The sequence below is a fragment of the Terrapene carolina genome, unplaced genomic scaffold (genome assembly GCF_002925995.2).
Source record: "Terrapene carolina triunguis isolate 2854851 unplaced genomic scaffold, T_m_triunguis-2.0 Scaffold951, whole genome shotgun sequence".
In the NCBI taxonomy this organism is placed as follows: Eukaryota; Metazoa; Chordata; order Testudines; family Emydidae; genus Terrapene; species Terrapene triunguis.
The window spans coordinates 5,908,178-5,931,066 of NW_020665302.1; the positions used below are offsets into that span (position 1 = coordinate 5,908,178).

At 39.2% G+C, this 22,889-nt stretch overlaps 1 protein-coding gene across 1 annotated transcript in view; it reads right to left on the reverse strand.

Annotated features, from left to right (window-relative positions):
* Nucleotides 1-22,889, reverse strand: part of MED13L (mediator complex subunit 13L) — a 388,191-nt gene that overhangs the window by 62,831 nt on the left and 302,471 nt on the right. The window contains exons 5-14 of the mRNA XM_026661254.1: nt 22,171-22,316; nt 20,919-21,113; nt 20,319-20,507; nt 11,249-11,411; nt 10,247-10,351; nt 7,092-7,820; nt 5,436-5,658; nt 3,676-3,781; nt 3,075-3,199; nt 897-996 (exon numbers count right to left, since the gene is read on the reverse strand). Of these exons, the coding sequence (XP_026517039.1) occupies nt 897-996; nt 3,075-3,199; nt 3,676-3,781; nt 5,436-5,658; nt 7,092-7,820; nt 10,247-10,351; nt 11,249-11,411; nt 20,319-20,507; nt 20,919-21,113; nt 22,171-22,316 (2,081 nt within the window). The remainder of the gene's footprint in view (nt 1-896; nt 997-3,074; nt 3,200-3,675; nt 3,782-5,435; nt 5,659-7,091; nt 7,821-10,246; nt 10,352-11,248; nt 11,412-20,318; nt 20,508-20,918; nt 21,114-22,170; nt 22,317-22,889) is intronic.

The following is a 22,889-nucleotide window of genomic DNA, read 5'->3' on the forward strand; positions in this document are numbered from 1 at the left end:
TCCCACTCCATGCGCACACACACAAAAAAGAATAATTCAAAAGGGATGCCATTTACACGAATGAAGCACAAAAACATCATTAGACCTCACAGCAGTGAAAACTACAATTTCCTGTAGTTGCTGGCACAATCCTTATGAAAAAGCTATTCTGATTTTAATGTCCATATTACATTTTCAGTATACCAAGTGCCAATAGCTAATTCCTCCCATTGATTTCACATGTAATATCCAGCTCTAAACAAACAGTATAAAGGTATACTGGCCTGAGCTGCACAAGCAGCATTTCCCCTATTCTAAATGTCTATTGAAGACCAGTCTAAAGAAGATCTCTGTGTAAGCCCGAAAGCTTGTCTCTTTCGCCAACAAGCATTGGTCCACTAAAAGATATCACCTTATCTCTCTAATATTCTGGGACCAATATGGCTATCACAACACTGCAAACATATAAATATATATGAATCATTTGATAATGGTGCAGCTACTAACTGAGTGTAAATATTAATTGAGACTATAGGGATGACTTCTAAAGGAAGATATATAACAACTTCCTTTAATCCTTACAACCAAAGGCAGAAATATCAAATAAATGACATCTCAGAGCTCTGTAGACCAATTTTAGAAATACTTACACAAAGATTTTCTTATGGGGCAATTCATTGCCCTGGTTTAATATTAGCCTCTAGTACTTACAGAAGAACTGGAACGTATTGGGTCTTAACCTGAAAAGGACAGTTACCTGTTCCGTAACTGGCGTTCTTCGAGATGTGTTGCTCAGGTGGAATACACCTGAGCAATCACTCGAAGAAGAACCAATATTACAAACTTCTTATAGAAATGGGGAGATGGTAGTTATGGGGATACTTCAGCTATGAACAAAGCTGCAGTCACTCTCTTACTTGGTGGATAAGGTACTGCTGTTCTTCCATCCTTCCCCAGAGGGCGTTCCTCAGCTCCTGCTGGAGGCATTTTTGATGACCGCAGAGCTGGTGATACAGCCTAAACACAGGTATTTACATGATATATTAAAATCAGAATAAAAAACATTAAAATTAATTAGTTATTTTAAACATTCAGAAAATCACCTAGTCTTAATAAGGCAATAGTTAAGGGCTTTTCATTGTCTTTTTTTAAACCGTCTACTTATTTTTTTCGGCAATTTGACTTTATTTAATCCTTTCTTTCAACTTTAGTAGATAGATTCTAGGTGCCTTTAACATATACTAAAAATACAATCATACACTCAACTTGAAATTAACAATGCTTTTCTATTTGCATCCATATTTGGATTACTATAAGGGAAAATAAAAGCACTGGGAATGAAGTCCTCTAGTTATCTTGTGCTGTCTCTGTTGCAGCAGAGCACAGAATATTGTGCATTAGACAGTGACACACATTGGACACTGCTCAACATATAGCAATATTAAGGCAGGTAAAATGTTATATCAACATCACCCAACAGTGTAATTTTAAGGAAGATGGCATAAATATTGGATGATGTTTGACAGCATAGCCTTTTAGAATTGATTTGCTTAGCAGCTGCTGTAGCGAAAGTGTAGTGGGCGTGAGCCCATGTAATTCTGTAACACAAATGAGTGCAACTCAGCACTCATTAAAGTTAACTTCACTTAGCAACCTCCGGCAGAAACGTGGCAGACAGCAACTAAAATAAATGTAAAGGACCCATTCTCTAGCTTTTCATATCCAACTAGGCCTGAAACAAAGCTTTAAATATTTGAGGAAGCTGATCCTTTAACTTCAAAAGTTTGCATGGCTTTTGAAGACTGCTGCTATTTTATCTCTGTACAGCACACACTTGCATCTCTGTAAGCAATGCTTCTGAAAATGCCAATGTGACATGGAGAAAAGGCATGCCAACAGCCAGGAAAGAGAGCAATCATTTTTATCTGCATTCTCAACTATGTCCTTTATGGGTGAAGTAAAGGGGTGAAATGAGAAAAGGAGGTGGTAAATAATTTGTGCTATTTGAAAAGACCTTCAGAAAGGGGGCATGGGCCTTTTAAACTACCTCATCTACCTCCAGTCACTTCAGGATCAGCTTCTGTGTCATTATAACTGGATTTGATTAAGCTTTAAAGCAGTAATTGGTGTTTATTCTAAGCTTTGCCTTTTTTGGAACCTTGACTTTCCCAGTAATTGGTATAGTGCTGACTTTTCTTTTATCTACTATAACAATATAATGTACATGGTGAACTTATTCTTCTTATAACCACTTCACTTTTGCACAAAGAATGGAAAAAGTCTTGTTTTGGGGAACTATTGAAATATATTGTGATTGATTGTATTTTCTCCTTTGGGTAGCTTCTCAAACAAGACAGAGGACTAGATTCTCAGCTGATATTTACAAAGGAAACCAAGATCTCCCTTAAAACTTACAAACACAAACCTTTAATGCCAGGCTAAAGAGTCTCCTAAACTAGATATACTCAGTCCAACTAGAGTATTTTGCTTGAGAAGATTTTTGGTAATCTGTCTCTGTAATGACTGTGACTGACAGATTAAAAAAAAAAATCTTCTCAAGCAAAATACTGAATTTGTGTTGCAGCAGAATTTCAGTGCATTTTAGAGACAGTCCACCATGCCATTGCGAGCAGCCACAAGTCATGACAAATATTGTTGAGGACTGGAAAATGACTCAATTTCCTGGAGGTCCTTGTGCCTTGAACATCACTGATAAGAATGTTGTGGCTTGGCTTGACTGGATTGCATACACCAAATAATAATACTGTGACTAACAGCGGCCTTTCCCCCCCAGCAGCACATGGACATCATCTGTGATTCTGTCACTTTGAGAAAATTTGCTGTACTGCTATCCGTGTGATCCTCCCATATGTCCAGGAATTTCACGCACTGACTTTTCCCCTCCCCAATGAAGATCCTTAAACAGCTTCTCCAGTTGCTCTCAACTCTACCTGGTCATAAATGTAGATCTGTCTACCTGACAGCTCTCTCAAACCCATGCAATGATTGCTCCCTCCCTGGCTTCCAACAGCATCATTCCTTGGTTGCTGGAGTCCTGTCTAGAAGCTACTCAGTGTAACTCTGTACAGACTTACGCCAAGCTCATCTTCATCAGAATTATCAAAGATATTATCTAAATCATGAAGTGATGGAGCCAGATCTGTCACCTGTGTGAGGCTGCTAGAGCCAACTCGGCCTGCAGCACAATCCTGCCGGGTATCTGTGGAAAACAATGGAAATAAAGGCTTAAGAAATAGGAGAGAGCATGTGAAAGACATAAAACCACTGTCTTTGTCATCACTCATAATTTCAAAAACAGGCAAGAATCACTATAAACCAGTTCTCATGTTTTGAAATGTACCTCAGAAATAGCCTTCTAGTGTTTCAACTAAAATTTCAGGTCAAATGCTGAAGGTCAACCATAAAATAATAAAATTAGATGCTAATCAACTTTACTAAATTCCAAAATGTTTGGTGTTACTGTAAAATGAACAGAAAAATACCCAAACTAAATATGAAATTATATTAACTCTTTAGCTGGTTTTTATTCTTTTGTTTGTCTCATAATAGATAGCCAGGTATATTTTTCATGTTACATGAAAACTTTCAGAATATAATTCTGATCTGAGATTTAATCTGTTAGGTAAAAAAGAAGCTTTTCTTTTTAACAGAGTGATCACACAAGCTTGTACTCACCAGCTTTAGGAGCAGAACTGAAAATAGACATGGCATCTTTCCCATCAGGCACCGGTGTGGAATGACCTGTTGTGGGGATCTCCTTGGTACCTATTCCATCTTCTGACTACACAAAGAATTCAGTCACATAGAAAAATTTATCATTTAAATGCAAAAAGTGTGCGAAACACAGGCAAAAGTAAAAATTAGAAAGAATGGATGAAACGTGAGACTTCCAGTCCACTGCTGCTTTCTATTTTTATTATTAGCCAAGCAGCAGCAAACTCCAACAAAATGTTTTAAAGCAAGATCAATACTGCCCTTATTCATACCTAACACAAGCTAGTTAGACTGCTCAGCTGCTAATTACCATTTAATTTACTTTCATACATTAATTCAGACCCCTACCGCTCACAATGAACTTCAAAAAATGTCAACATGATATTATTAAATTTTACTTTTTGCAAAACTTATTTTGTTCAGTTTGGCAGAGAGAAGTTCTCTGAAATTTAAAGCTGTGCTCCCGAAGGACCTTATCATATTTATAAAAGTTTCTCACAGGCATCCTGTACAAACACTTTAGAGATCTTTCTCCATATCTGGGCTTGTTAACTAACAAGATATATCTCCTCCTCTGGAAACTTCCGTACAATCCTGACTTTGATTACGAGGTAAAAGGAGCTTGTTGGTCTCATCCTAGTGCCAATGGCCAAATCACAAACCCACTGCACGATTTGGCATGGGTGGTTCAAGAACTGGAACAACAGGCATGCTGCAAGCCATGACTGAGGGGCATGAGAGATAAAAGAGAAAGCTTGCCCCATAACTGTCTTTTATATTCCCAACCTTACTTAGTGCTATCAGGACTTCACCTTGATAAGCACAAAAAAATCTTTAAAAGGAGAAAAAGAGAACACGGACATTCATAATTTATCTTACATATCAAGAATAACATGAAATGATATTCCATCATTTACCCCTACAGGGTAAAGGCTCCCATCTACATATATCAGTTTATTTGAGAAGTCAAAATAGATAAGCAGACTGCTTAATTTGTTGAGAATATACGCCTCCCAAATTTGAACTGCAGTGGAGGAATTTCCTAGAGAAACAACTAACTGAAGTGAACTGCCAGACAATGAGATAGCACTACAGGGAGTGAGAGGCACTGGGAAGGAGAAATATCCTAAAGGTGTAAAAGCAGATGGCCCAGAATGGTGATCAAATGGATCTCTATTATGTGGAGGGAAGGGTGTGAGGAGATGTCAAAACCAACAAAGCATTGATGTTACTAAACCATGCAGTAGAAGACTGAATGAGTCATACTCAAGGCAAGAAAGATGAATTCAGGCTAGAGAGATGTGCTCCGTTGTGAGCTGAATATGTCAATTGTTGCAGATAAGAACCTAAAAAAATTGCAGCCAATTCCTTCTTCTCTATAAATTGGAACTACAGAAATATAACATAATTAAATATTTTATTCCTTAGTTTGACTCTGGGTTCTGCCAAAACAAAGGTATGCAAGTATGAAACATATCTTCGTAGTTTAAATGGGATCTAAGGGATTAAGCCAGTAACTACTAACTCGGACATGTCACACTGATACAATATATTTCTCTGTGAATAGGCAGGTATGAACTGAATTTGTGCTCAAAGATATATCCTGTTAGTGCACTCTTTGGGGAAGGCATTGTGTCTTCTTATGTTTGTACAGCACCGAGGGTGCTATTATAATATAATAAATGCAATAACAACAACATGTCCCTGGTCTGATATGGTACCTTATTCTTTTTCAGAGGATCTTTCTCAGTCCCCAGTTTGCATTTTTTATTGCCAGTGAAACTGTATTTTATGTCACCATCTTCAAAAGTATAAGGATCACTAACATCTCCCAGGCCTTCTCCAGGCTGCTGTATTAGAGGCAAGGGGTCAAGATAGTTCAGTGTCTGCACTGGTTTGTTGTCTTCTAAAATTTTAAACCGCTTGTTGGGTTGTGCTAAGAGTCTGTGGGAGGGGGAAAAAAGCCATTATGAAAAACAAATATTCCATACAAGGCAAAAATAACAGCACTGCAGATTCATAGATTTTTCTCACACAAGTACAGTCAGTACTACTCCTCTCTCTGTCTGGCTGAAATACATTTTTTTTGTCCATTGGAACATGCATTTTCTTCCACTAATGTTAAACAGCTGCTCACTGTATTGTCAACTTCAATGTTGGGCCAATGAGAGAATGAATCTTGTAGGTAGAAAATAGATAAATCAAAATTCCCTGAAGCACATGTAACATTTCAGTCTGTCATATCATTTTCAGTAATGACTACTAGAGTTAAGTCTGAAGTAACTTAAAAACTCCTCTCTAATTATATTTTTTATAAACTTAACACTTGAATTATCCTCTGGGCTACCACTTACATAGTCCAAACCAAAATGTGTTTTTTTGTTTTGTTTTATTTTAAGTTTGTGCAAATTCCATTTAGACTTAGGTTAGGTGAGCGGGGGAAAAGATACTTTTCCCATTTAAAAAAAAAAATCAACTTTTGTTGAAGACAAAACTACATATGCATCACATATTTTTCACTGAGAAAGTCATTTGTTAAATTTACTTTTTTTAAAGTAAAATCTAAGTGATTACATATTTTCTCTTATGCATATATGGGAAAAAAATCTGTTAGTGTTTTAGGTCTTGATGCTATTCACATTAAAATCAATGGTAACGCTCCCACTGACTTCAGTGATGCAAGATCAAGTACTTTGTGACAATACTGATTTCATTACTTAAGTGTTGTACAATGACTAGATTTTATGAATACAGTATATGGAGTAGTGAGGTTTTATAACTTACAGAGCTAGACAAGCCACAATTTCCCCAGTGCTACAAACGGGGGTTTTCTTTCTTTTTCTTGTTAAACCCCAACAATAATGCAACTTTAAGGTTGCAATCTTGAACAGCAACAATAACCCCCCCACACACACACTAAATACAAGAGGTAAGAGGTAATCTTAATTCTGCCACAGTTGCATTAATGTAGGCTTTAAAATCTATTATGTCTCTTACACAGCCCAACACAAAAAACACAAATGACAAAGACAAAGCATACTAAATTTCCACATTTCTATCTATATTTTTAATGCTAGTGCCAACTGAAGGAGCCACTGATGCTACATATTGATTTCTTATATTTGTTGTGCAGGTTTAATGAGCATGACAAATAAGTGAGGAATTGACATTTAAAATGTATATTTATAGGTATTTTCCTACCATGTAAGATCTTTGCCACATCGTTAGTCTCTCGACTAAATTTCTGCTGTCGTTTACACCAATGCAATCCCAAAAGCTTTCATACCTAATGGAACTGCATGGCTGTAACTGAGTGTAGAATTTGGCCTTCTGATTGTAATTTGATAAAGACAATGGTCACTCAACATTGTATTTACCTTTTCAGTGCAGTGCTGTCTGAGTTTACCTCCATCTTGGCATCATATCTCTCACACCCGAGCTCTGGCGGCTTGAACTCTGGATCTTCACTTGCCGGGAGAACATAGCTCTGCCACTTATCTGATGACTCATTGTTTTGAATGATCCCACAATATAAAGCTGTCTCACTGACCTCTGTCATCAGAGGCAGCCTCTGTCCAACAAGAACTGTCCTATCATCTAGACTGGGCAATGGCTGGAGCTCTAACCCATTACCATAGAGTGCTGGATTCACAGCAACTGAAGGTGGGTCCAAATTTTCTGCTTCCTGACCTCTTGGCTGGGGGCTAAGTGTGGGAGGCAGAGGGGAGGTGGGGGAATGGGGTGAATCCATGGGATTCAGATTAATTTGTTTGCTTGGGTTTCTAGAGGGTATGGATAGCTGCTTCTCATATTTCCTGGAGTTAGTGACTTCCAAAGAGGGCTCCATCCCTACCAACCCCAGCTTCTGCCCTGATGTGTCCTGTTCCATGCATAGCTCTTCAGTGACAGAGGGCCGATGGTGAAATGGCATCATAGGCCTTTTTTGCAGTTTCTCTCCTTTTTCCTGTCTTTCTGTTGTTTTGTGCTTAGAAGAGGCAGGTGGTGGCAAGGAAGAAGAGGATGATGATCCGACACTGAACCCTGGTTGTGATATCGTTGGGGGACGGCTGGGGCCAACAGCACAGCGCTGTTTGAAAAGCTTGTGCCTGAAACAGGAGTTAGAAACAAGTTACCGTGTGGATTGTGAGGATACATGATCTGATGTAGAACAAAAGCACAGAGCCAAGAAATCTTAATTCTATTCCTGCCTTGCTGCAAACTGTAAGTGATCTTGGAAGGGTTACTTAGCCTCTCTCTGCTTCAGTTCCCCTGTCTGCAAAATGGGGATAATGACACCTATCTCACACATGCAGTATTCTAGGAGAAAGAATTAATGTTTGTTTAAAATTCTCAGGTGGAAGATAATATAGAAATACCAAGTATTATTGTTTTCACCACTGAAGAGCTGTTTTTCTTCATAACAATACTGAAGCAACACTACTCTTCCTGTATATCTTGAGCATGTGTTGGAAATGATACCATATTGTGTGCTTTAGCTGTGCTCACAGATGCAATGCACAGCAGGTTGCTTTCATGCCATTTTTCCTACAGACCGGGAGAGTGAGGAGGCACACAACTCATGCCAAATAAGAGGTGGCTGTGCCATACTCATCAATTGCTGAATATTTTACACAGTCCAAACGCCCCCCAACAAACTATGAATTTTCATATTGATAGTGACTTTAAATTCTAAGACATCTTGTGCAACAGCAATCCAATATCTTTTAAAATTGGAAGCACAGGAAAGAAATTCAATATCCTAGATGTTGTAGCCATTAAATGGTGTTTTCATTATCTCGGAGACAGTCTGTGAAGACCTTGTGATAGCTTCCTCTGCATTACATGATAACCTTTCTGATAATAGAGTTACACGGTTGGTAGGTAGTACAGTGGGTTAATGCACCAGCTTTTCATTGCTGGACACTTTGGTTAAAGCAGATTCAAATCAAATTTAAAATAAAGGGTGGAGAGGCTGATGATTTCTGGCTGGCTCTAGTACATACTTCATCACAAAATTATTATAAACATTTGCTACAATTGACTATCTCACCTTGGAAGAAGTTCAGGGCTGGGGCATTATGAACATTGAAAATTAGGATGGAAATGCACTGAATTAGTTGTGCACGCAAACTTGCAGAGTACTTGCCCACACTGCACATGGATCTAGTCTGTACTATGACCTGACAGCTTTCATGGGAACTAAAGTTCAGGAAATTCATCCAAAAATGTAAATATCTCTATAGATATTATATTTAATTAAAAGATTAAAAGACCACAAAAGATTACAAACATACTGCAAAAAAAATCCTGAGATAAGAGGGCACAATTATTCTCCATTACTAGAAGAATGCTAGTAGGCAATGAAGTACAAATCATATTCCACAGAGATTACACAATTGTCATTTACAGACCAGCAAACTTGGAGTAGCAAGTTGGTTATCGTAGAGACAAAACAAACCAACTCTAACTAACTCAAACAGGCAAGCTTACTGATAGGTCGACTTTACTCAAGTCAACATTTACAAAACGGATGGTCTCACATTTTTGCTCATTGCAATGGAGTCTTTATACGTAGCTCTTTCCTTTTTGTTTCTAAAGGTTTACCACCATGATCCTCTCCCATTCCCAAGATTACAGACTATGAAGCTAACTTTTAATCAGTAATGAACCTATCCTGGTTATGTGCCTATGTTCCTACTGAAACACAGAACTCCTCATACTCAATATGCTACTACCATGTACCAGCCAGATTATTCTATTTGTAGTCTCCGCAAACTATAGTCTCTCCAAAGTTATAATACTGCAAGTCCCTGTATGTCCTCACCCATTCTATTGGAAGCACTGCTCTATAGTCATGTTCTGAGATGCATGGAACTTTTTAAACTTTAGACATGTTGATTTTTACTTGATTCAAACTAAATCACTTCCAAACAAAACCCTGAAATATATTTGCTCCATACGTTTTCTTCCATCACAAGTTTACTTTAATTAAAGTATATTATTTATGTCAAGTTTTAAAACAGATTTGCTAAGTACTATTTTTGTAATTACTTCTAATATCTCATCTGTTTTTAAATTCTGCAAAACAGCTAGACAGTAGAAGACACTAAATACTGTAAATCTGAGCAATCATTTAATAATTTCTTAGATTTTTAATATTTAAATATAATAGTTTACACAGGAAAAAAGCTCCAGAAAATAAGACAAACCCTGATTTTAAAAACATCAACTGAATTTATTAAACAGATACAGCTGAGTTAGAATAAAACAGCTCAGGTACCGTACAGTGGTGACAAGAATAAATTACATTCCTGTCACTTCCCTGCATATCATTAGAAGATAGCAGGCCAGATCCTCAGCTGGTGTAAATTGATGGAACTAGACTGATTTCCACCAGCTGATGATCTTCCCTTTTATTTTCTATGAGCATGCCTGCTTGTTGTGTAGTGACTCTGAAAATAATTTTATATTGTGCATCAACTTTGCAAGCCTCACTCAACCTGACAAAATAATTCTTCTCTTTGCTACCTACCTGGAACAAGAACAACTGACTCTTTGGACCGGATCCACAAAATCCCAAGAAACAGTGTTGCTTGGGACTTCTTCCTCCAGATTTGAAGTAGTAATCTGACTCCTCCTAACGGGAATAAAAATAAATATTATGGAAATTATATACAGAATGTCATTTTATTAATAAACTGGAGATCTTGTTGACATTTGTGTATTCCTCAAACAAATCTATGCCACGCCCAATCCCTTCACCTATGCCTCAGAATTTTGCACGTAACAGTCTTTACCTCAGCCAAATATGAAAATTTACTTCTTGATCCACGAAGGGGTATCATGTAGCCTATATCTGGAGTATGAGCAAAAAAGTCACAGGGCAGGCAATACATGTAACAATTAAAATTGCATTTGGAAATGTTGTTGAATTGGCCAATGAGGAAATTACATGGAAATAACAGAGGTAAATCTTGTTAGAACATCTAAACGTCATCCCATTGTGAGATATTTTAAACCTCCAGAAATGAAAAGCTAGTTCACTAATAGCAATGCTCCACCATGCACGTTGCAGTTTGAGTTACATCCTGCCAAATACAAATATATCCTTCCAAATGTTTACATCTATAAATGAATATAATGTTAAAAATATAAACTTTAGCAGGCTATTTGTCCTTAGGTCATCTACCCTCCAGACCTAGTAATTTTGTATTTCTAATGTGAACTAATATTTTTGTCATCAATGAGTTAGCACGTGAGTAACCACTAGCAGAATTTGGCTACATGTGTAAAGCTCAGACAGCCAGAGGTGAAATGAGCTAAACGAGTGAATATACAGAATTATTGTCACTATTACTTGTTCACAAGGTAAAATAATTAGAAATTGTCTTAGATAACATTACCTTGCATTATTCACTTTGAATAGGGAGGTACAGGAAATAATGAGGTAGCATCTAAGGCAAAACTAGCAAGTTTTTAAGTGTGACAGCTGTACTGTTATCAACAAAGAACATGAGCAGAATTATTCCCTTACTTCGATTGTGACCTGTTGAGAATGCATTCCTTCCAGACTCTGTGAACCATATGATTGTGGAATTTTGGAGGAATCTTCCCTGATTTCTTTGGACTGTGCAGAGCGACTGCCCCCTCCTGTGAAGCTGAATGGCTGACAGAGCTCTGAGTACCTCCACTTTCACCTGTAAAAAATAAAAAAATATAAATAAAAAAAAAATCAAACAGTATTGTAGACAAGAGTCACAGCAGCTATAACATGGGTTTTTCCTGGAAGGGCTTTTCAACTTATAGGTTGATGAGTTTACAAATGCTTGTGTTCACTAATAAAAGCTTAGAACAGTTTAAGAGTGTCACCAGCTATGAAAAGATCAGTAAATGATAGCCACAAGCAAAATTTGTGTCAGCACAGCAGAGACGGCACTAGGGAGTGGAATTGTGTGATGTAGTTTTTCACTGTTACTGGCTATTAAGTTTAACTTACAGAATCTTTCGTGGTCTTGTTAAAACAACAACTCATCACAAGATACATGGTTCTATAACAAAAGGCATCTACAGTATTAAATCACACCAGATTGCTTACTTGCACCAGGTGTACTAAACATGCATTGATACAAAGAGAAGAAGCAAGTTTTAACACAAGAGGCGAAGAAGGCATGAATGGATTATTGAGTGATAATACTTGCTCACATTTGGGGATGGAATTTTCACTCTCATTTTCTTTCTGTGCTTGATTTGCAACATTAGCGTAGATTTTGGTAGAAAATCTTAACCTTTAATTGAACTTCTTTAGTATTCACCACAACAACTGAACATACACTAATAATAGGATAGTAGGTGATATTCAAGACCCTTTCTGACAATACTGCCTGGCTGGTGGTGAAAGAGTGAAAGTGGTATTACAATCTTAATCACCACCACCTAAGGATTATGATCTTTATTTTGCACTTCATTTCTTTTCCCCAGTGGAGTAAAACCTTGTTACTCACAGTATGAGCAAATGTTTCTGTTGTTCATTGAGAGAGCTGTTTGGATAGTCTGAGACTCTAATATAGTCAGCTTTAAAAAACAGACTGGAACAGCAGAGGGAGCTGTAAGTTCATTTAGCCTGTTGGATGCATAACACTACACTCTATGCTCAGACCAGCAAAGAAGGTAATGATAGGAAGCTTTTAACAAGGTCAAATCTCTGTACAGAACTGTTTGTCCTTATGTCTGACACAATTTAAGAAGCCTTAGGAATAAAACACTGAAAATAGTCATCACTTCACTATATCAGAAGAAAGAAATCTACTGGTTTCTCTCTATGATTTGGTTTGCAAGCTACAGTTGCTACTCTGTGTACAGGTTTTTTAACCCAGTTTCCTGTACGAATCCTGGTGATTGCAGATGTTTCTCTAGTAAGTTCAGATATTGTTTCTTGTTTCTCCTTTCTTAAAGGAAGTGATTGGAAAAGCAGCAATCATTAAAATCAAAGCATCCCCTGACTCTCTAAAACAGGGGTGGGCAAACTTTTTGGCCCAAGGGGCATATCTGGGTATAGAAATTGTATGGCGGGCCATGAATGCTCACGATATTGGGGTTGGGGTGCAGGAGGGGGTGAGGGCTCTGGCTTGGAGTGTGGGCTCTGGAGGCCAGAAAATGAGGAGTTCAGGGTGCGGGAAGGTGCTCCGGGCTGGGACCGAGGAGTTCGGAGGGCGGGAGGGGGATCAAGGCTGGGGCAGGGGGTTGTGGCATGGGGGGTTGGCTCAGGGATGCAGGCTCTGAGCAGCACTTACCTCAAGCAGCTCCCGGAAACAGCAGCATGTTCCCGTTCCAGCTCCTATCCGGAGGCGCAGCCAGGCGGCTCTGCTGTGCGCTGCCCGTCCGCAGATGCTGCCCCTGCAGCTTCCATTGGCCGCAGTTCCCGGCCAATGGGAGCTGCAGGGGTGGCACTTGGGGCAGGGGCAGCATGCGGAGCACAGCCCCCTGGCTGCCCCTATGCATAGGAGCCAGAGGGGAGACATGCCACTGCTTCCGGGAGCTGCGCAGAGCAGCCCCCGATCCTGCTCCCTGGCTGGAGCGCCAGAGCAGGACAAGCCCCAGATCCTGCTCCCCAGTGGAAGCTTGGGGGCCAGATTAAAACGTCCGTGTGCAGTAGTTTCACCACTCCTGCACTAAAGTCTGTGGCTGTAATAATGTATTTTGCTTGTTTTGGAATACATCATAATGTTGGTTTTGAACTTGACAGATCTGTGATGAAAAGTATCTTGACTGAATTAAACTGGATTAACCCTTCCAGTTTAGCAAATTCATTCTGCCGCTGGTGTCAGAATACATTTTCATAAACCACACTCTGGTACTGGTGTACTCTGTGATAATACCAACATCCAAAAACAACACAGTTACAACTATTATGAGGCACTAGTGGCCAGGTTATCAGCACACAAACTCTACACTTGAGTGTGTGACTTGATATGCTCCAACATTCTGCAGTGCATTTTTAGAGGCCTGTTGCATATTTTTCACTATATGATGTGTGCCAAGATAGGAGAATAAATATATATATATATATGCACAGACACACACACTGACATCATTAGAGCTGCTCTTTCTTTCTCTCTCTTTCTTTCTCTCTGCCTTCCTTCCCTCCTTCCTCTCTCTCTTGCCTTATGAAAAGCCCAAAGTATCACTCTACTACTCCCTCATTCTTACTTCCATTCCTTTTGGCTGTTCCCTATGAACAGCTCATTTTTAGCTAGTGAGATTACTTGTGACATCTCGGCTAAATCAGCCAATCATCATCATCTCCTTCATCTCCTAGTTCATTTGCATTGTATCTTAGTATTTTAGAATACTTAACTTTTTAAAAATTAAACCAAACTTTAGCTCTATTTTTAGATGGCATGTCACCTACAAAAACACCCAAGTCAAAAGACTATACTTATCTCTTACTGTATATCAGAGTCTATTATCTGTTTCTACTTTTGAATCTGTGCACAGCAAAATTTGGATAGAAAAACGTAGATGTTGTTTGCCACACAGAGATTCAAATGAAGAGTCAGAAAATTGACTCATATATATGGTTAGATATATATAAACAGGATATTACAGGTTAATTGAGATACGAGGTAATATCATATACCCCTCCAACCCCAAACTATTTAAACTACTTAGAGATGTGTGTGTATATGCATATAGGTTCAGAAGAGCACATAAACACACCTATAAACATACACATATATAGTATACAGATATACAGTACTCATATGAGATGGTCGCATTCAGGATCTTGACAAAAGGAAGAAAGGAGAGCAGCAGAATACGGAACCTGGACTTCAGAAAAGCAGACTTTGACTCCCTCAGGGAACTGATGAGCAGGATCCCCTGTGAGGCTAATATGAGCTGGAAAGGAGTCCAGGAAAGCTGACTGTATTTTAAAGAAGCTTTATTGAGGGCGCAGGAACAAACCATCCTGATGTGCAGAAAGAATAACAAATATAGCAGGCGACCAGCTTGGCTTAACAGAGAAATCTTCAGTGAGCTTAAACACAAAAAGGAAGCTTACAAGAAGTGGAAACCTGGACAGATGACTAGGGAGGAGTATAAAAATACTGCTCGAGCATGCAGGGGCATAAGCAGGAAGGCCAAAGCACAATTGGAGTTGCAGCTAGCAAGGGATGTGAAGGGTAACAAGAAGGGTTTCTACAGGTATGTTAGTAACAAGAAGGAGATAAGGGAAAGTGTGGGACCCTTACTCAATGGGGGAGGCAACCTAGTGACAGATGATGTGGAAAAAGTTGAAAAAGTTTTTTGCCTCCGTCTTCAAAGACAAGGTCAGCTCCCAGACTGCTGCACTGGGCAGCACAGTATGAGGAGCAGGTGAGCAACCCTCAGTGGTGAAAGAACAAGTTAAGGACTGTTTAGAAAAGCTGGACATGCACAAGTCCATGGGTCCAGATCTAATGCATTCGAGGGTGCTGAGGTAGTTGGCTGATGAGAGTGCAGAGCCATTGGCCATTATCTTACCTCAGGGGAGGTCCCAGATGATTGGAAAAAGGCAAATATAGTTCCCATCTTTAAAAAAGGGAAGAAGGAGAATCTGGGGAACTACAGACCGGTCAGCCTCACCTCAGTCCCTGGAAAAATCATGGAGCAGGTCCTCAAGGAATCCATTTTGAAGCACTTGAAGAAGAGGAAGGTGATCAGGAACAGTCAACATGGATTCACCATGAGCAAGTCATGCCTGACGAACCTGATTGCCTTCTATGATGAGATAACTGGCTCTATGGATATGGGGAAAGTGGTGGACGTGATATAGCTTGACTTTGGCAAAGCTTTTGATATGGTCTCCCACGGTATTCTTGCCGGCAAGTTAAAAAAGTATGGATTGGATGAATGGACTATAAGGTGGATAGAAAGCTGGCTAGATCATCAGGCTCAACGGGTAGCGATCGATGGCTTAATGTCTAGTTGGCAACTGGTATCAAGTGGAGTGCCCCAGGGGTCAGTCCTGGGGCCAGTTTTGTTCAACATCTTCATTAACGATCTGGATGATGGGATGGATTGCACTTTAGCAAGTTTGCGGATGACACTGAGCTGGGGGGGGGGAGAGGTACATATGCTGGAGGGTAGGGATAGGGTCCAGAGTGACCTAGACAAACTGGAGGATTGGGCCAAAAAAAATCTGATGAGGTTCAACAAGGACAAGTGCAGAGTCCTGCACTTAGTACGGAAGAATCCATGCACTGCTACAGGCTGGGGATTGACTGGCTAAGCGGCAGTTCTGCAGAAAAGGACCTGGGGATTACAGTGGACGAGAAGCTGGATATGAGTCAACAGTGTGCCCTTGTTGCCAAGAAGGTTAATGGCATACTGGGCTGCATTAGTAGGAGCATTGCCAGCAGATCGAGGGAAGTGATTATTCCCTTCTGTTCGGCACTGGTGAGGCCACATCTAGAGTACTGTGTCCAGTTCTGGGCCCCCCCACTACAGAAAGGATGTGGACAAATTGGAGAGAGTCCAGTGGAGGGCAACGAAAATAGTTAGGGGGCTGAGACACATGACTTACGAGGAGAGGCTGAGGGAACTGGGCTTATTTAGTCTGCAGAAGAGAAGAGTGAGGGGGGATTTGATAGCAGCCTTCAACTACCTGAAGGGGGATTCCAAAGAGGATGGAGCTAGGCCGTTCTCAGTGGTGGAAGATGACAGAAGAAGGAGCAATGGTCTCAAGTTGCAGTGGGGGAGGTCAAGGTTGGATATTAGGAAAAACGATTTCACTAGGAGGGTGGTGAAGCACTGGAATGGGTTACCTAGGGAGGTGGTGGAATCTCCATCCTTAGAGGTTTTTAAAGCGCAGCTTGACAAAGCCCTGGCTGGGATGATTTAGTTAGTGTTGGTCCTGCTTTGAGCAGGGGATTGGACTAGATGACCTCCTGAGGTCTCTTCCAACCCTAATCTTCTATGGTTCTATGATATACAGAGTAAGAACTTTATCTATACTGTACTGTGAACTTTTAAGCCCTGAACGAATTGAATTCACAATTAAAATTCATAGAAAAGGTTTACACTTTTTGTATATGTCATATAGCTCACATTCAGCATGTGACTGGACTTCAAAAAAGTAGACTTTAACAAAGTCAGAGAGCTGGTAGGTAAGGTCACATGACAAGAAAATCTATGGGATAAAGGAGATCAGGCAGTTTCTCAAGGAGACCATATTAAAGACACAACTGCAAACTATTCCAATCCCAAGGAAAGACAGGAAGAATAGAAGAGGCCAATATGGCTCCATCAAGAGCTCTATAATGACCTGAAAATCCAAAAGGAATTGTATAAAAAATGGAAACATTAAAGATTTGCTAAGGAGGAGTTCAAAAGAATAGCACAAGCATGTAGGGATAAAATCAGAAAGGCTAAGGCACAAAATGAGCTACACCTAGCAAGGGATATAAAAGGCAACAAGAAGAAGTTCTTTAAATACACTAGGAGCCAGAGAAAGATGAAGGAAAGCGTGGGTCCTCAACTTAGCAGGGAAGGAGATGAGATCAAGAAGGCTAAGCCTATTTTGCTTCAGTCTTCACTAAGAAGGTTAATGGTGACCATATACTCAATAAAATTAATATTAACAACCAGGGCGAAAGAATGCAAGCCAAAATAGGGAAAGAAATGGTTAAAGAATATTTAGATGAATTAGATATATTCGAGTCTAAGGAGCTTGATGAAATTCATCCTTGGGTATTTAAAGAACTAGCTGAAACAATCTCAGAACTGTTAGCAATTATCTTTGAGAACTAATGGAGGATGGGTGAGGTCCCAGAGGACTGGAGAAGGGCAAACATAGTAGCTAGCTTTAAAGAGGGGAACAAAGAGGATCCAGGGAATTACAGACCAATCAGCGTAACTTCAATACCTGAAAAGATATGGCAACAATTATTAAACAATCAGTTTGTAAGAACCTAGATGATAATAGGGTTAAAAGGAATAGCCAGCATGGGCTTGTCAAGAACAAATCATGCCAAAGCAACCTAATTTCCTTCTTTGACAGGGTTACTGGTTGCGGGGGAAAGGGGAGAAGCAATAGATGTGACATATCTTGATTTTACTAAGGCTTTTGACACAGTGCCACATGACATTCTCTTAAGCCAACTAGGAAAATGCAATCTGAATGAAATTACTATAAAGTGGCTCCCCAACTGGTTGAAATACCGTATTCAACGAGTAGTTATCACTACTTTCCTGTCAAACTGCAAGGGCGTATCTAGTGGTCCCACTGGGGTAAGTCCTGGGTCTGGTACTATTCAATATTTTCATTAAAGACCTGGATAATGGAACAGAGAACATGCTTATAAAATCTGTGGATGACACCAAATTGGAGGGGTTGCAAGCACTTTGGAGGACAAGATTAGAATGCAAAACAACCTTGAGAAATTAGAGAACTGATCTGGAATCAACAAGATAAAATTCAATAAGGACAAGTGCAAGGTACTTCACTTAGGAAGGAAAAACTACATGCACAGCTACAAAATGGGGAATAACTGGCTAGGTGGTAGTACTGCTATAAAGGATCTGGGGGTTATAGTGGATCACACATTGAATATCAGTCCTGATGCGGTTGCAAAAAAAGGCTAATATCATTCTGGGATGTATTAACAGGAGTGTTGAACATAAGAGACAAGAGGTAATTTGTCCCACTCTATTTGGCACTGGTGAGGCCTCAGATGGAGTACTATGCACCACACTTTAGGTGGCTAGGAAAGATGTGGACAAATTGGAGAGAATACAGAGGAAAGCAAAAAAATGATAAAAATTTTAGAAAAGCTGTTCTCTAAGGAAAGGATAAAAAAAATGGGCATGTTTAGTCTTGAGAAAAGAAGACTGGGGGGGAGACCTGATAACAGCTTGAAATATGCTAAAGGCTGTTATAAAGAGGACAGTGATCAATTGTTCTCCATGGCCACTGAAGGTTGGACAATACGAAATGGACTAAATCTGCAGCAAGGGAGATTTATGTCAGATATTAGGAAAAACTTAACTATAAGGGCAGTTAAGTTCTGGAATAGGGTTCCGAGGGAAGTTATGGAAACCCCATCATTGTAGGTTTTTAAGACGAGTTTGACATGGTCTATGTGTTTTTGGTCCTGCCTCAGCACAGGGGCCTGGACTTGATGACTACTCAAGGTCCCTTCTAGCCCTATATTTCTATGTTTCTATGTTATTCAAATTACTAATTTGCATTGTAACTTATATTGTTTCTGCATGGTTGTCCAATGGCCTTGTCACTAAGCCCCAGTATGTTTAGTTTGCAACTGACTTGGGTTCTTTTAAGCATAATGTTTAAAGTCAATATTCAATCTGTGTAACTGGAAGGGACATTGTAGACAGATGTGATTTTAAGAATCCACTGAGATAATAAACATAAACTGTTCCAAGACAAGCTGCTAACAGATGAAAGTTGTCCAAAATTTCATTGCTGAGCATACTATAACGATCCTGCATGCATGACTCAATTTAGAGCATCTTCTATGAATCCAAACCACAATTTCTACACTGAGGTTTAAATTAAAAAACACGCCAGTGCTTCTGAAATCAGGGAATGTATTAATAAATAAATTTTAATAACTGGCAAATCTCTGAAGTCAAATGATGCAAAGAGCATAAACCAGAACTGATCTACACAAAAACTTTTTGTGACTTCATAGTAACCTTTGTGGCAACTAAGTGTACAGTCACGCAGTATCATGACCTGCATGAGGATCAAAAAGAGGTAGATGAACTTCTTGGAAATAAAGATATAGTTTACATGCAACTGTCTGCAGTAAGAGTGTACTGGAAAACAGAAGTACAGAAAATATGTGGCATAACAACAGAATAGAAGGCTAGAACCTCAACTGCTGTAAATTACTTAGCAACTCCACTGGTCAGCGAGTTTTACGTGTCCCCTTTTTTGTTCCAGCCACATCTCATGAGAGTTCATTACATCCTCCACCTACAGAGCCTGACTTTTTACCTTAAGCTGCAGAGACTCATTCTTTTTTTTCCTGGAGGTCTTTGGTTCAATCCCCACTATGTTGGTCAATATATTGACCATCATTCAGATACTGGCATTGTTCCAATAGTAATGCTTAATAAATTATATGGTATTTTTCATGTTTGTAATACTTTACAATGATTAACTAATTAATCCCTACATCCCCCTTAAGCAAGTATGCAATTAAGGACTCTGACAAGGCCTAATCCTTTCTACAGTCTCACGTGTCCATTCTGTCTCATAAATGCAATAGATTTCCAATAAACTGGGCAGAAATTAACTCTCACAAAACTGGTAACTCTTCTGTTCTGTGAATTCATGTGAAAATCCCTGTGTTCTACTCATTAGCGTATTCTCTCTCTTTTTTCTGCTGCTGTTCCCACATTTATGCCCCTGAAATCATAATCTATGCAAAAATGAAAGCACACTATGCTCGAGTACACCTCAGTAACACCTCCGTTGGTTCAAAGAGTAAACTGACAAGAGATTATGGAACACTGCCACTCACTGAATCAGTTAAAGAATATTTAAAATGAGTTTTCAATAGGATGAGTCAGGTCTCTTTGCTAGGTTTATTGCTTACCTATGATGGCCTGCTCTGGGGAAGTGGGTGGAGTGAGAGGCATCCCACAATTACTGGAATCTTTCATGCTGCCAAGTCCCTGCTGACCCACATTGATGTGGCCTCCAGCACTGGCAGCACTCTGAGACAGGGGGATGTCATTCTGAGAGATGAGAACAAAAGCTGAAGGATACACCATACGTACGCCACCTATAAAGAATGGGAACAGGAAGAAGAAAATAAGTCTTTAAATTCTCCATTTATTATTCAGCTACCCAGGCTGGCCTTGTCTTGGTTTCAACATGCACTAGACAAACCTTACTAGTCAAAATATAAAAGATCTAAAGAAGTTTACAGCCTGCATATTCATTCTTAAGTATTCATCCATCCCTTTACGACAAATAGGGAGCTGAAATAAGAAGCTTGATATTGTGATAGCAGCATCAGGGGATACAGGGAGTAAGAACCTTGAGGCAAGATAACTAGTCAGAATGCTCCAGTGTCAAGAGAGCCACAAAACCAGATAGGGAAATTATAAAGGTTGTTTCTGATTAATTAGATTTTTTTTTTTTAATTATGAGGTGGGGCGAAATGTTCTTTAGGCAAAATACAAAATCTCACCAACAATGACTTCAACTGCCACAGGGAAATCGTCATCATATCCTAATTCCTCTTCCTCTTTCAGCCCCTCCTTCTTCTTCAGCACCATGGGGTAGAAATACTGCCATTCCTCAATCAATTTACGGGTTGCTGGATCTGACATCTTGTATGCTTGGCCCGTCAATGTACCATTTAAACCATAAGGACTCAACAGAACTGAAAAATAAAACATACCACTCTCTAGTCTCTACAATATGTGGATTTCAACTGCAGAGCAACCACATTCCACTTCCCCTAGATTCATTCTCAGTCTTGTTTCCATTGTGATTTTAGATAGCAGCTCTTTGCATTTTGTTTATTTTTAAAATATAGTGCACACAACTTAACTTTGTAAAATAATGAAATAAATATTAAGAGGGATAAAAATAACTATACATCAATGGAATAACAGAAGACATACTTCTGAAGATATCCTGTAATACAGTATGTAATACTTAAATTTTTTTTTTAAATGTAAGTGCAATGTTTTCTTTTCCAAATTGCACAGGGCATTTTTATGGCTTACAACACTACACTGTAACCTAAAAAGCTGTAAAAACCTTTAAGACTATATCATTTATGTCTCTTTTTATGTATTTTAAATGCTTATTCTTATCTTTGGTTATGCTCTGTATTTTCACCTTTCTTTCTGAAAAATCTGCATTTTGACAAATGCGTTGCACCACAAACAGCACACTGAAGGAAAAATAAAATGTGGGACTGTCACTCAGACAAAACAACTCCAGTTCAAGCAAATAATCTATGTTATCATGATCAATTATTTGTACTACAGTAGCATTTAAGAACACTACCCATAGACCAGAGCCTATTGGACCTTGTGACACTGTGCTAATATATAAAATGTTCATACAGATCTTACAACAACAATTACAATTTGTTTTGTTGAACTTATTTCAGAAAATATTTGCATCTAATGAGGTTAATGACTAGAAAAACCTGGAAAACATGACCTAACATTTATTTACAGCTAGCTATCATACTAAAAATCTTAACAGGGTTTTACCCCAAGCCCCCAGTTTCTTGAGGGGAACTTTAATTCTATTTTAAAAATTACTGAGTTTTGTTTCTTAATCATTTCTGGATCTATTTCCTGACCCATTACTGGGGCCAAGTTAGGGGGTTTTTGATATATAGGAATTAAAATAGGCACATAAACCACATGTTCTGCAAGTCTTTATACTTCCAGAGCTGCCACAGTCAGAAGTGCACTTACCTTGGAATGGTGCAGGAGAGGACTGGGCCATGTGGATATGCTCCTCATTGATCAGGTAGATTGGCTGGTGTTGGGCAATCTCCACGCTTGTGCACACGTTGCTTTCCCCATGAAGGAAGAATGTGAAGGCGCAAGACAAATGTTCACTGGATAAAAAGAAATAAAAAACGGGTTCACTAGCAGATCAATGAATGTGGGGGAAGAGAGGACAGATTTTGTAGCAGATGGGGGCCAGATTGGGTTGAAAACCCAGTTCTGTTGTTTCACTTAAGTAAACTGAGCTCAGAACCATTGAAGATGACTGTACACAGCACAATTACCAACTTCTGGCTGATGATGGAACTTGACATCAACCTCAGAGATTCATTTTCCTACCCATTTCAATTAAGGAAAGCTCACTACAAACAGTTGTCTGCATGCAGAAGGCTTCAAGAAGTCAAAATACTGTCTTCAGGATGAAAAGGAAAGAGAACTCTTAGGACCAGAAATGAACTTCAACTGAGAGCAGGAATAGGGAGGAAGAACCATTACTTATGCAATGGGAATATTGGGTTTTTTTGTTTGTTTGTTTGTTTTTTAAGGCACAGAGAATTGCTCAGAAGGCAACAATCTCAAACTGGTGGTTCAGGCCGTCCATGACACTGCCATACACCATCAAGAATAATGTTCAGTAAATAATAATGAAAATAAAATGTTCCCACTTAATCCACCACATAGAA